This window comes from Zerene cesonia, chromosome 28, assembly GCF_012273895.1.
Source record: "Zerene cesonia ecotype Mississippi chromosome 28, Zerene_cesonia_1.1, whole genome shotgun sequence".
NCBI classification, from domain to species: Eukaryota; Metazoa; Arthropoda; class Insecta; order Lepidoptera; family Pieridae; genus Zerene; species Zerene cesonia.
In genome coordinates, this window is record NC_052129.1 from 4817927 (window position 1) to 4834339 (window position 16413).

At 32.6% G+C, this 16413-nt stretch overlaps 1 protein-coding gene across 3 annotated transcripts in view; it reads left to right on the forward strand.

The window, feature by feature from the left end:
• LOC119837560 (facilitated trehalose transporter Tret1-2 homolog) overlaps positions 1-16413 on the forward strand; it is a 44490-nt gene that overhangs the window by 23170 nt on the left and 4907 nt on the right. For 2 of the 3 annotated variants that reach the window (XM_038363181.1, XM_038363180.1), the window contains exons 2-3: positions 12512-12796; positions 15298-15433. In XM_038363181.1, coding sequence (XP_038219109.1) covers positions 12518-12796; positions 15298-15433 — 415 coding nt within the window. In that variant the 5' untranslated portion in view covers positions 12512-12517. Of the gene's footprint in view, positions 1-1567; positions 1726-12511; positions 12797-15297; positions 15434-16413 lie in introns of those variants that run through there. The other variant, XM_038363179.1, reaches the window with a different exon arrangement.

A 16413-nucleotide genomic window follows, 5' to 3' on the forward strand; every position in this document is an offset into this window, starting at 1 on the left:
CAGCTGGACAACTGGAATAACAAATAGGCAACTTTTTATCCCGATATTCCTACGGGATACGGACTTACGCGGGTGAAATCGCGGGGCGCAGCTAGTATTACATAGATTAATATATTAACCATGATAACACCTGTACATACCTACATTTTAAAAGATATTTTATTGTTGACATAACAAACAAAAATATATTAAAAATGTTTACATGTAATTAACTAGACATGTAACCGTGTAACAATTTAATATTTTTTTTATTATATAATTAATTGGTTGATATTTTAAGATGCTTTCAACCGATTTTGAAGAAGAAGGGGTGTATTAATTCGATTGTATTTTTTTACTTTGTTACTTCAGAATTTCCGAGTGGGTGAACTGATTTTGATGATCCATTTTGTTTTTTTCATTAAACTCGCTTATTTCAATTTGGTCTTTCTCTTAGAATTTGAAGGAAGTTGAATTTATACCCGACGTCAAAAAAGGAAGTAGGTTATCAATTGAACTTAACATTGTTATTAAATATACTTTCAATTACATTAAGGTACATATTATTAACCGACGTTTCCAAAAACGAAAGAGATTTTTTTGTTATTTGATACCTTTGCAAGTTTTTAACCGATTTGCGTGTTTATATAAAATATAAGAATAACAAATTATTTAGTCCCATTTTCAAAATATGCAGTGTATTGTTAAATACAGAGTATTGTCCTCTAAGGTTGTTATAGTTAAGATTTACAATTATTTTAGTAGTAGTAACAGTAATTCAATCAACAATTTTAACGCTGGTTAACAGAATGTTAATAATTTACCAGTTTAAACTTCGAACCCATTAAAATATACGTTATTTAATACTAATTTCTTCAGACTGTATTATATTCAAATCATTCAACAACTGTAGTCTAGTACAAAGCATAAAAAATGTCTAGAAATCACGACCTACGTCAATGCTGTTCTACGTCGTTAACCTATTGCGTAAAAATAACAGTAAAGATTCAAATGTGTCTTATTTAAATAACATTGTATAAAATATAACATTATTAGTAAAATACTTAAGATTTTAAATAAAATTCAGTACCGACATACTTTTTCAAATATCAAATTTCGAATTTGAAAAAAAAATTTGAACATGGAATATCGGAAGCTTTTCTCCAAAAAATAGTCAAAAATACAATAAAACAATGCTTTAAACAACAAAATTATTTGTCAAATTTCTTTTTTGTTGATTCTCCTAAAATACCTACGCGATTAAAACATATATATACGTATTTTGAAATCCCGCTTCACATTCTAAGAATCCATTTTCCTGCTCAGTTCTGAATTACTTTGAATGTTTTTATTTTTATTTATAATTAAAACAAATTACGAAATTCTCATTTACCAGGAGAGATAGAAATTAATCTTGCCCTGACCGATATTTAAAGATGTGTTCCATAAAAATCCATATGCCATAAAGATGTATTTATTAGCCCATATGAGTTATAATTTATCAACAAATATGCGAGCACACGTGACATTTATCGACAAAATATCGATATATATATCGCGTCACTACGCCATGGCATAGTTAATACGTATCCTTTGGGCTCTGGTGAGAGTCAGTCGTTGTCTTGTCACGCTCGAATCGAAACGTCTCAGTAATTCATGTCGATAGTGTTGTGATTCTGTGCGATATCATACGTTATTATTTGTTATTTTGAAGTTTTTTTTTTTGTCTGTTTGGAACATAAAGCGGTGAGTGTTTTATTATTGGGTTATATTAATTTTTTATGAGCGATTTTTTTAAATTATTTAATTTAATTAATTAGATAAATTTCTCTTCGATTTTTTATTAGTTCAATTTTTGAAAGAACCACCATATCACTGATGTTTAAATATTTTTGCACATTACTATATTTCGTTACGCTTAGATATATTTTCTAGAAAACTAGAAAATATTTTATAACAGGCTTTTCCTAGTATTTTCTTTATAATTTAGAATCAGCATAATTTTTAATTTATGTTGACTTTTATTGACGTGATTGTTCTTGAATAATTATTTTAATGAGATTTTCGAAAAGCGGCAGTAAACAGTGTGAATGTTTGTCACTTTTTTATTTCATTATTTATATCCATATATAGGAACAATATATATATTTATATTTATATAGGAACGTATACTAATCCTACTAATATTATAAATGAAAAACTGCTGAGCCGATTGCAATGAAATTTGGTACGTAGATAGTTGGACAACTGGAATAACATATAAGCAACTTTTTATCCCCATATTCCTACGGGATACGGACTTACGTAAAATATGCGCAAATTGTGTCAATTTAAAAGCAATAAGTTGAAGCTTAGAACTTTATTCATTTAAATTATAAAAACTAACAGATGGGAAAACAATGATAAAATATTTTATTCGTTCATTTTCATGGATTCGTTTCAGATAAATGATTAACTTCATTTTGATTATTTTGAAATGGAAATTACACGTAATATGTATTACTCTAAGTTTTTAAATATAGTCTAGGTGTAGGTATACTAAAATATAGGTATAAAATATGGTCTAGTAATAATATTCTTAAATAACTCTTTGCGATATAATATAAGAGATAAAAAAAATTAGAAACGTTTTCGTTTTAAATAATTACTATTTTCGTATGCATTTATCTGTAATAAATTTTCATATATGAGAAAGCATAGATGATTTAATAAATACAGTTTAAGAAATAAAACCAGTAAGTAACTGACTGTTTGTTCTATAAACGTACATCCGATCGGTCTGTAATGGAATACAGATAGTCATTATAATGTCGGCATGCGCTTAGAATGGAATTTAATAAATTTTACCACCAAGGGGATAAAATAGGGAATGATAGTTTGTACTATGAAAATTTATATATAATCTCCTAAAACTAGCTGAAAGCAAAATCTGCTCACATAAAGCTCCTATTGGTAATCGCATGTAAACTAGCTGTAACCCGCGGCGTCACTTGCGTCGTACTTGGGGTAAAAGTAGCCTATATACTAATCCAGACTATAACCTATCTCTGTACCAAATTACATACATAAACGATAAGATGTCAGCCATCCATCCATCCAAACTTTGGTTATAACATTAATAGGATGAAAACAAAATATGTAAAAATACACAATGGACTGCCTTACATTTCTAAAAATTCTATACTTCTGTCAATCATGAGGACCACGTGATGTTAAATATTTCAATAAAATAGCAGCATTTTGCGTCTTGCATAGTTTTGATGCGTTATGAAAGCAACACAGATATTTGAACCCAGAAAAAAATGCCGATGGAGGCTGATGCAATAGCGCAGGAATAACACATTCACTTGACATTTGGAAATATTGCAATTTATTATTGCTTTAGTTCACTTCGCCGTTTTAATTTTATACCATTATTTAATATTAATTTAACAGTATCAAATTATATGCTTTGAAAATCTATCACTCTTTCAAATTTCACCAAAAACGGCACAGATGCAAGAATGTAACAAAGAGACATAAAAGTTCTTTCATTTTATGGCTTGAAATATATTATACTAGCCTACTGTGGCGACTTCACCCGGGTCTTAAAATAAAAACAATAAATAAAGTATAGCCCATGTCACTCCACAAAATAATTATATCAATAAACAATAACACATATTGTTTATTGATATAATTATTTTCTACTAATAACTATAATTTTGATAATGCTATATTCAACTAAGTTGTCTCTCTTGGCATACAGAGAACACGTGAGGAAATTATTAAATCATGGCAATCCCAACCAAGAGAATATGATAAACTCATGAAATTATTGCTATCTCACCGATCCTTTATAAGCGTACAAAGTTTGAATTCAATCCGTCCGTTTAAAGTAGGTCAAAATCGAGTCTAAACAATCAATTACACACATATCGCGTCTAAATAATCAATAACGTACATAGGATTCTAAAACCAAATGAAAACAATGTCCCTACTAACATAAAAAATCACGCCAATATGTCTGTGTCGGAATTGTCGAGTAACGAAACCTTAAAACAGTCGAATTAAGAACCTTCCCTTTTAGGAACGGCGGTAAAAAATTCCAAACATGACATTTTTTTTATATTTTTTCTAAAAAAGAAATAATGTATTTATAACAGTTAGTAACAATGTAGATCGAAAGTATAACAACCCCCGCAAATAACACTAAATTTATAATTATGATAACCTCCCTCCTGACTCCACTCTGACGCATTGCCTTGCGTGCTTATCTATGGTATGATGAAACTTCGAATGTAACAACTATATAACTTAAAACTTGGTGTTTACTTAAGTGACGTTAAAGCATAATCTCATGTTTTTAAATCAAACTAACGATAGTTAAAATATAATATGACATAACTATCAGTCGACTCCGATTTCGCCATATACTTGATTGTACAAAAAAGCATCTATATAATTGACATTAAATTTGAAATTAGAAGTGCGAACTTTTTCCTCTTTTCATCGCGACATTAAAGTCACCAACTTCATCCTAAAATCTTCTTTTTTTTTACATCCATCTAGTCTATTATTGAAAACAGGATGATATAGTAAAAAGCCACTACAAAAGGATCGATAGAAAATTCCGTTCTATTTCCATCCCAGTAATTATATAACAGAAACTGCCTTCGCGATACATAACCTTAATATTTATAGATCTTCTCTAAAAACAACCATGAGCAGCATTCCTGGACGGTTCCATAATAAAGTTTACAAACGTATTACTTAGCGTAGGTTAAATATAGGGTCGTCTTTGCCATTACTGGTTATTGCGGAGTTCAAAAAACCCGTTCTATTATCAACTGGATAATGAACCATAGAACTGTGGGGTAAGGATGATTTTTATATGGCTCGAAGGACCAGTAATATTGAGTGTTAGTATGCAGACGATCCAAAGAATAGATAATGTCAACCTAGTTCATAGATCAACTAAGTAAGACTTCGTAATATTAACCTTACTTGTTAACCAATCGATGTTATGTCTATAAAGTTATTTAAATATTAAAGTTTGACAGAAACGTCGAGAAGGGGCAACTTATAAACGAAATGTAAGTGAGCTATTTCTATCATCAAATTCAGATTTGATCATCAAGTTATGATTTAGTAGCATAAAAATACCGCCGTAGGAGGTCCTTGTCCCAGCAGTAGGAACAAATATGAGCTGATGATGGTAATCATAGGGATATTATGAAAAAAAAAATTGAAAATTGATCATATGAATAAAAATAATAAAAAAGAGACTTAAAACAAAAGAGAGAATAAGAGACACAAAAAGTAGCTAAACGTTTACAGGAAATAGAGTGGAAGATAGATTCTTCGAAGTCGGTTAAATACTTAATATTCTATACAAGAATATACGAGGGCGCGATGGTTTTTGACCCTGACTTTAGCGCTATAGTTCAAACGATACTCAGTGCTGCTCATCTTGTTTTTCTAGTTAGTATTATGAAACCTTTGTCATAAACTCTTAAATAAGTGAGTATATAGCTTTCCGCCCGCGGCTTTGCTCGCGTTGTAAAGGAAAAGACAGTCCCGGGGTTGTCCGCATATAGCTCCCGCCCCCGTGTTATTTCTGCGATAAAAACTATCCCACGTCCTTTCTCGGGTCTCAAACTATATCTATACCAAATTTCATCCAAATCAGTTCAATAGTTTAGGCGTGTATAAGACAGACGGACATATTTCTCTTATTCAGGAATATTTTTCCGTGCTTTCTATTTTTCCTTAAATGGTTACTATGGTATTAAACAATTGAAAGGGAATTCCAATAAGCTAAGCCAAATACATTTTCGCTATAAAGGAGCTTACCTATAATTTACTTTGTATCGAACAAATGATTTGAAATAAAAGTCAACCAGATACTTAAATATTACAAAGATGCACAATATTTATGTGTATGTATATACCATAATAAAAAGCTGAAGAGTTTTAACAGGCCAATCTCAGGAACTTGGTTCAAAATTGAAAATTATTTCAGTTTTGTATTTTATTATTTTTTTATTTTTTTAGTTTGATATTCCATATGTAACATAATGTACGAAGTGGATGAAACCGCGGAGCACAATTAGTTTATATAAAAACATGCATTTATCATGTTATGGACGTGAAATATCATTAAATAGTTTGATATAAAAGTAAGGCGAATATTCTCCAATAAAATTTAACAATTAAATAAACTATAGGTACTTATTTGACGTAGGTATAGATGTAGGAAAAAAACAATATTTGTTGTTATATATTTTGATAAAAAAAATTGTCATATTATATATAAGTTATTTAAATATACAAAAACTCAATATCTATAAAAAACGAATCTGCTCCGATTAACGCATGGTCTAATTAATAACATATAATTTGCTGATAAAAAAAAACTTAACGTGCTTTAAAGTGTATAATTAGTACTTATCATAACAACCGGTTACCAAACAACAATAATATAATATATTGATTGAATAATTGTAATAAATAATAATTTCCTGCTCGATAAACGTAATAATTCATATCTAAAGAGGTTATTAGATATATACTGTCTTATTAGATACACTATGGGAAAAACGGTGAAGGAAAACATCGTGAGGAAACCGGCATGTCCAAGAATCAAAAGTTCGACGACATGTGACATCTTTTTTTTTTTTTTTTTTTTATTCCTGATAGGGAAGCGCTTGACCACAACCTCGCCTGATGGTAAGCTGAGATGTGGTCTACGATGGAGCGCGCTTCCCTAGAAGGTAACTGTTCACTCTTCTCTTGAAGACCCCCAGATTGTACTCGTCGGGGAACACAGACTCAGGAAGCATGTTCCACTTCTTCTGCCAACCAGCACTTGGCCAGCGGTGGGTTATGGTCTGAACCCTCGCAGGAAGCCTGTGTCCCAGCAGTGGGAACATATAACATATATGGGCTGATGATGATTCGATATACTAAATCACTACATAGATAAAACAAACTCATAATATTTAGGTAGCTGTTCTGTCTAACTCTTGTCATTTAGGGTTTACCCAATATACACACTTCATGCTTCATGAGAATTGGTCCATCCGTTTCTGATGAGAATGGTGACTAAGATAGTGACACGATAATTTTACATATAGAGATATTATACTAGCGACCCGCCTCAACTTAAACTGAAACATTCAGGTATCCTACTTATATAATATTATAAATTGGAAAGTTTGCGAGGATGTGTGTGCGTTTGTTGATCTTTCACGCAAAAACTGCTAAACCGATTGCAATGACATTTGGTACGTAGACAGCTAGAAAACTGGAATAACATATAGGCAACTTTTAATCCCGATATACCTACGGGATACGGACTTACGCGGGTGAAACCGCGGGGCGCAGCTAGTATATTATAATATAGAATGTATGATTGACATAATACCCCGTCTAATATTATAAATTCTTCAAAAGCAACCCAACTTTGAGAGACTTCAACTCCGTGATTAGCATTCGATTTAATAAGGCGTCATTTTACGTTTAGGTGACAAAATTATATTATTTGGTCGTATTGTTCATTCGCGTTAATTGACTAAGTATAATTATGAGTAAAATGATAATTAAATGCATTTACTACAGGCCGCAAAAATCGAATCCTTAGGCAGGGTTTTTATGTCATAGCGAGTAACTGAGCTGGTTGTTCGCTTGATGTTTGGGATTTCTCAACAGTTTAGCTGTTGCATGTATTATTGTGATAACTAGGTTAAGCATTTCTAGAATCTTCCAACGTATCAGTTTTTGAAAATCAATAATAAAGCATATTAAATATGAACTACGCGTTTATAAATGAACAAACATTACGCGTGAAGGATGACTCATTTATTTGAATGAATTGTACCAGTAATTGCGGGCTGTTGTTTTCCGTAAACTTTAATTGTTGTCTGCCATTAAAGGTTCAATTGATAATAAAATATTAAACGTTTTATGTAATCTATATCCTTAAGAACTTACAATTTGAAGCATTAAAATAGTAAGGTGGTTCTGATAAACGGAAAAAAAATTTGCACTTAAAATTTTTATAATTCTTATAAGTTACCTTTAGCCACATTTATTTATTTTTCGAAAAGCATAATATAACATATAGCTTTTTACCGCAGCTTCGCCGATTCATCAAAATAAATTTTTATCTTACACACTTTAATCCCCTATTTTATAGCCTCGGGTGTATAATTTGTCAAAATTCTAAAAGGGACTATCTGCATGCCAAATTTCAGCCCGATTGGTCCATTACTTTGGGCTGTGCGTTGATAGATCAGTTAGTCATCTTTGCGTTTATTAAGATAAAGAGGCAAAGGTAAATAAATCACAAAGTGAAAACTGATTTAATATCACGTTGAGAGCTAGGAAAAAAGATCTATAATTGTGTTATTTATGACATACCAAGTCTCGAAAGACAATCCTCCTCCATGCGCAGTTGAGTAAGCCAACCAACTCCAATAAAACGCGATTTTTAATTATTATAATAAATACATATACATATACAAATATTCATCTGTTACATAACTTCATCATCATCATCAGCCCATATATGTTCCCACTGCAGGGCCACGGGCCTTCTAATAGGGAACCATAACTAACTCCGTAACTATTGCCTTAAACCTTTTACCTTTCACATATTTATTTCCTATCTCTGCACATTTTATTGCTATTTATGTACGCAATTATGATAAACAGTAAGACAGCAAATTGCCGCAGTCCAGATTCCGTAAATAAAATTGCATAATACACATAAAATGTAAAGTAAACACTTCTAAAAATCAATGCTTCATCTGTCAGATGTTTTCGAGAACCTTCCAAACACTTCCATCTGTCAGTTGCACTTTCGCGAACCTTCCAACCCATTCATTCGTCATAATCGATCTTATTGATAAATTATGACCGTCAAATCGAAGACCTTAACATGTAAGAACTTATTGTATAAATGTTGGCCAAATTTGAAACCGGTTTAAAAGTAAAAGTGGATATTACGCTGTATCCGAGTCTCAACTCCTTTCAGTTTAGTGCTAATGTAAGCTCATATTCGATAAGTCGGCGCCAAGAAATTTACATAAAAAAAATACAAATGTGAAAGGTTCTGTGTTGATTTGTTCTAGAAGAATCTAAACGTAAGGTACGCTTTTTAACAGATACAGTCCTTACCTATTTATATTATGAACCCAATGTTTGTATTTTTTTTTTAATCGACTTTAAAAAATTAATAGGTTCTTAATATGACTGCGTTTTTTGGGTTTGTTACCTCAGAACTTTCGAGTGGATAAACCTTTTTTGATTATTTTTGTATTCAAAGCTTCCCGTCTAGTTTCATTTCAATTTGATCTTTTGATCTTTCAATTTGCATTTGATTTGAAGGAGTTTCAGGCGATTTTGCGCTTAAGGCGTTTTTGTTAAAAACTATATTTGCCTTCCTTCATTATTTATGATATAATTTTTGTGTATAGTACATGTGTACTATGTGCCTATGTAGGCTCTTTTCACGTTATCTCATAATTTGTTACTAGGAAAAAGGTTAAGGTTGTCTAGCAGAGATCGCTAATAGGCCATAGGCCGCCTATTTCTTTTATTTTGTGTGTCTGTATGTATTTTGAATGTAGTATATTGTATTGTAGTATTTATAATAACTGTGGCAGTTGCCTTGACTTCTGTTCTAGTTTAAAACCTGTATATCAGGAAATAGGCCTTTCTTAAGTAATATATATACCGCTGAGATTTTATCAATGAAGTTTTACAAATCTGTATATATTTATAAATTAACTCCCACCACTTACTTCAGGAGAATACCGGCAGGTCTATTCCAACTATAAATTTTTCTTAAATTTTTATTACATTTTAAGTTTTTATCTTAACATTGTAGTACTCAACACACAATAAACTATATACGTCATATCTCAAATTTTATCTTATATTGAAAACTAGCCTTCAGCCCAGGGCTTTGTCCACGACATAAATGAAAAATATAAACACTCCCGGTATTTCCCAAGCCATGTGATTCCAGGGATAAAAACTATTGTGTCCTTTCTCGGTTATCCAACGATATCTGTACCATTGTATACAAGACTGTATAAATTTCATCCGAATGGAAAGTATTCCAGTAGTTTCTGAGAAAAATGCGTTCTAACACACAAACTCTTCAACTTAATATATAGATAATAATACGCATGAGATAAAAGGTACATACGAAAAAAAATTACAATGTTTTTCTGGTAATACCCAAAAACCATCTCTTGCGTAGCGTGTCTAGTATGTACATTTTAAAATGTCATTCATATCATAACTAGCTGCGCCCCGCGGTTTCACCCGCGTGAGTCCGTATCCCGTGTGAATATCGGGATAAAAAGCCTATACGTTATTCCAGTTGTCCAGCTATCTACGTACTAAATTTCATTGCAATCGGTTCAGTAGTTTTTGCGTGAAAGAGCAACAAACACACACGCACATCCTTGCAAACTTTCGCATTTATAATATTAGTAGGATTGAATATTACAAACTAGTAATTTATAATAGCGACCTTCTAACGTCTTTCATTATTAACTAACATACAAAACAAATCTGAATCAAAATGGGGAATACCAGAAACATTTTATGTAACGCATCTATACTAATTATAATACAACTAGCTTACGCACGCGGTTCGCACCCGTTAAATTCAGAGTAGTTTAATATATGTTATTACACATATAAACTTTCCTTTTGAATCTCTTTATAAAAAAGGCCCCAACAAAATCCGTTGAGTAGTTTTATAGATCTAAGCGTACATACATACAGACAGACGCGAACGCGACTTTGCTTTACTTTTACAGTGAGGCTTTCGTTTGTTTGTATGCGCTAATTTCAGTAACTACTCCAATTTGAAAAAAATCTCTTTCATTTAAATAGTCCATTTATAAGGCATAACATAATGACACGACGTGGGTGGAACCGCGGGATACATCTAGTTGCTGTAATAAAATGTATATTGAATGCCATCGCAGTCAACACTTAATAAAAATGTGGCCCAAAAACATATATTTACATATTGCGTAATATCAAAAACGCAACGTGTTCAAATATTTGCTCAAATCTCTTATTAAATAATAAAATATAATATGATGTCATAATATTTTGTAAGATATATCATTCGCCTAGCTGCGCCGCGCGGTTTCACCCGCGTAACTCCGTATACCGTAGGAATATCGGGATAAAAAGCCTATGTGTTATTCCAATTGTCCAGTTATCTACGTACTAAATTTCACTGCAATCAATTTAGTAGTTTTTTCGTGAAAGAGTAACAAACATACACATACATCCATCCTCACAAACTTTCGCATTTATAATATTACTAGGATAAGCTAAGAACGGGGGTTCATTTTCAACCGATTTAAAAAAGGAGGTTATAATTTATTATTGCTTTTTATGGTTTGTTACTCATAACTTTTTACTGGGTGAACCGTTTTTATAATGCTTTTTTAATTTGAAGGATTGCCTAGACAGAAAAATCTGGGAAAAGTTTATTCCCTTAAAAAGACACAAAAAAGATGTTTTTTAATCAACAATGAATATGTACTATATAAGGCTTAATCACTAACAACTTCTACCTTTTCTTTAAAATTTTCTTTAATTTATAGAGCAATTGAATGATATAAATTTAAAAATTAAATGTATATTTATTCAATAGATTATGTAAACAATGCATAATTATTATTCTAATGATTAAATAGCAAGGTTACAGGTATACTGTAAAATAATTATTTACCTTAAGTTTTTTATTCATTTAAAATAATTTATTTATATCAATACAAATTTTACCAAATCGTTTAAAAAAATCATGTATGACCAAAAAGTAAACAAATATAAAACTATTTAAAAATAAGAGGAAAACAAAGTATTTAAGGGACAAACTATAACAAAGATACGGTGCTTTAAGCGATCTATACCAGACAACCCTTATAAACACACATAACTTTATCGTTTGTATCGATTACTCCCGATGCCTCCCCTTATTTGTCATAGTTTCCTGCCAACTTCTCACATTACATGTACATACGATTAAATTCCAATCACTCACTAACTCATCAATGTGGGACGACATTTGCAATGTTTATTGTGTTTTACTCGGTCATAATATCAAATTTTGAGCGAGGGATCGAGCACGCTTCGGCACGAAATGGGCCAGCTCGGACAAAAGGTACGACACCCCCACAGAAGATCGTCGTAAAAAAGTACTATTATGGTTCTGTTTTTCGTTCGTTGAGTGGGGGAGTCGGAGGCCCGTATCCTTTTCCTCACCCATCCCAGTCCATTTCTTTAGTCCCATCGCAATTTCTTATCTTATACCTCTTAAAACTCCACGAATTTCTGGCCCTAACTCTGGGAATTTTCATGAGTGGTGGTGATCGCTTACCATCAGACGAACCACTAGCTCAGTTGCCCGCTATGACATAAAAAAAACTGAAAATGGAGCTGTGTATACAAAAAAAAATCTGTGGCGTAATTTCTTATTTGAATTTGTAATTGAGACTTTCTTTCTTTACAGATAAGAATGGGAGAAGACAGACACGAGAGCAAGGAACCAAAAGCTGAAGAAACGCAAGGCGAAGAAGAAAATAGAAGTACAGGCACTGACGCAGACACAAATATACCAAATACAGACACAAACACACAAAAACAGACGGACAATAAAAGGAATGATAAGGAAAAATCCAACTATGTACAGAATATAATGCACTCCGGTCTATCGTTGCATAGTAACAATATTAAAGACGAAATGTTATTGCCTGATTCAAAGACAGTGGCCAGATTCTCTCCAATATGGAAACAGGTAATAATTTATTTATTTACCTGTACCTGTAGACCTTCAGGCTAACACCGAGATTGACCGAAATAATCGTAATTGCAAAATTTTTTGTGCGCTTTTTGAATCGAATATAAGTTTTCTATCGTGTCACTATTTAATTTCGATGCGGAAATTATTTCGAGACAATCTAAATAAAAAACTTAAAACTTTAATTGTTAAATTATTTCATGTATTAACAGTTGTATTACATGTTTTTATTGGGAAAAAGAAACAGCATTATAATGATTTTTTGCATAAAATTAATGTCAGTGAACTATGCCTTCCTTGAAATTTTTAATTACTTTACGAATGGAAGAAAAGTGGTTGTAAGTTTGCTGTCTATGCTTGTCTGTCTGTGTATGTGAGTATGCTAGTGGCGTGGTAGCTCTTAAAGGGATGGACCGATTTCGATGCGATTTTTCATTTACGACAGGGAAAGTACTTTAGGGACGCTTAAGCAACTTCACATAATTTACTCATGATTTGGAGTTAATTGAACGATGTAGCTATTGTTTTCATCGAGGATAATTTTTTATATGAATTAATTTGTGAATCTATTTTCTTGCTAGAATATACCTATAATAATAATAAATGCCTTATTTAATACAAGCTGTCCCACCTGGCTTCGCCCTTGGTACATATTTAGCCTACAGCAGAGTTTTTTTAAACATTTGCTAAGGGCCGTCTGCAAATGTTCAGGTATTAGGTTACTTACCTTACCTTGAATAAATCCAGCTGAAAAAGCATCTAATTAAATATTAATTAATACAGAAGCATTGTTATGAATAATTCAAATAAATTGTAGAAGGAAGATATTTCAAAGGAATGTATTGAGATAATCTCAATGTAGGTTATACACCATTGTCTTAGATCTAGTCTAAGGTATGCTACCTTAAAAAATATTCATTTAATATATTTTTTATGTCACAGCGGGGAAGTGAGCTGGTGGTTTGCCTGATGGTAAGCGATCACTACCGCCCATGAACATTCGCAGAGGCTCAGACCTTTGAGAATGCGCTGCCCGTTTTTAAGGGATAAGGGATCGAGAAAGGGACGAAGGAAAGAAGGAATGGACTGCTCCCTCGCTCACAATACGATACACAATAGTATGCTACTGTATCACGCCGGTTTTCCGTGGGGGTGTGGTATTTCCCCGGTGCGAGCTGGCCCAATTAATACCGAACGTTCTCGACACATGTAATGTTTGATTATTGTATAGAAATCATATTTATGTATGTATATAATTGTTTTGAGTGTGATATATTTTATGAGGGATGTTTATTACCATGGCAATCAAATAAAACTGATCACATCTGCATGAAATTTGAAATAGAGATAGATAACATACTAGTTACCGTACCGTTAGTAACGTACCACGAATAAAGCCGTTGACTCCAGCTAGTGGAAGGATAGCTTTCCTAGCCTTTTATAAGACATAAAAAAATCTTTATTTGTTTCAAAAATTTTTACATAATATGGTTACATATACTGCATTGAACCCCACACTAGGTTTCCCTGTGTCGTGAGGCTTAATCTCTTTCATGGTATTACATAAAAATAGTATATTAGCTGTAACCCGCGGCGTCACTCGCGTGAAAAGTGGAATACATAATTATCCAGGCTATAATTTATTTATTTATTTATTTATTTATAAAAATCACTAATCAATAATCTATCTCTGTACCACATTTCATACAGATTAGATGTTTTCTTTTAAAAGTGTAACAAACATCCATACATACATACATCCATCCATCCATACTTACATAGTTTCGCGTTTATAGTATTAGTAGGATAAAGATCACGATGTAGTTGCATATTACCAATAGTTGTGAAAGATATAATCTCAGCACGGAGGTTACACGCAACGTTTGAACTTTGCAAGCTTCTAGATCGTTCCTTGGTTGTCTTTGTTCGATGTAATGATGATAACCTGTTTTGATATTATGAATTATAATCTTAAATGAGATTTTTCTGTCTGAGGGCTAATCCTACTAGTATTATAAATGCGAAAGTTTGTAAGGATGTGTGTGTGCTTGTTGGTCTTTCACGCAAAAACTACTGAACCGATTGCAATGAAATTTGGTACGTAGACAGCTGGACAACTGGAATAACATATAGGCAACTTTTTATCCCGATATTCTTATAGGATACGGACTTACGCCGGTGAAACTGTGGGGTGCAGCTAGTAAGTTTAAGTCTTGATTAGCACATAAGCCAATTTACGCGAGTGTCGCCGCATCTTACAGCTATTCACTATCACTACATAGTATAGATCAGAGTCGCTTCCCGCGTCTGTATGTATGCTTAGATCTTTAAAAGTACACAACGGATTTTAATGGCTTTTCTTAATAGATAGAGTGATTCAAGGGGAAGGTTTATACGTACAATTACATCTATTAAACCACTCTGAATTCTCATGCGAAGCCGCAGGCGGTAAGCTGGTATTACAGCAACTCACCCAATACATTTTGTTTTTGTTACAGAGCCTCGCGTCCATGGCAGCCATTTTCCTCACCTTCACATCAGGTCTGACTTCAGGCTACTCAGCAATTCTTCTCCCGCAGCTCAAGGACTCCGGCAGTTCCATACCGACCGATGAAAGCACCGCCTCTTGGATTGGTAAGTTACTTCATCAAGTCCATACATACTAGTATTATTTATGAAAGTGTAATCTTTCTGGCTCTTTTTCATCCTAAACCATTTAACCGATTTTTATAAAATTTGGCACATAGATAGTTGAGCACCTGAGAAAGGCCATAGCATAGTTCCTATCCCGGAAATCTCACGGGAACGGGAAGTGTTAGCAGGAAACCCCTGGACTGTCATAGTTTTATTTGGACTATAGCGAAGAGAAGGGAAGCCGGAGGAAAAATTATTTGACTTTTCTTGACGGTACACTTCATTTAATTGTGATTTCAAAAATATTTATATTTATATAAGTATAACTAGCTGCGCCCCGCGGTTTCACCCGCGTAAGTCCGTATCCCGTAGGAATATCGGGATAAAAAATAGATGTTGGCCGATTCTCAGACCTACCCAATATGCTTACCAAATTTCAGAGGAATCGGTCAAGCCGTTTCGGAGGAGTATGGCAACGAAAACTGTGACACGAGAATTTTATATATATAGATATCAAAAATTACAGTAGAAACCAATAATTATTGCGGGATTTTAAAATAATTTACGATGTTATTGTTATCATTGTTACTTATTTATTAAATAATATAAGTCGACCATTGAGTAATAGAATGAGATCCAATTTACCTATACTTTTTTCTTACTTTATGAATATTAAGTAGATCCTCAAGAAACATTAAGCTACTTCCCAATCGGTTAAATCTAGTCAAAATATAATCCAGTTAAAAACAAAACACGAGCGGCCGAACAGATAAACAAATAGTCAATTAGGTAGCAATTATTCGCTGAACCAATTATGGCCCAATAAAACTCGAGTCTTTATTTTATAGAACTATAAATTGAATAGCTATATGGGTGTATGAGAGTCCAAGAGGGATTTATTATAAATGCGCATAAGAAACAAATCACTTATTACGAGATTTACATGAGCAAAACATTGCATTCTGATAATGTGGTTAACG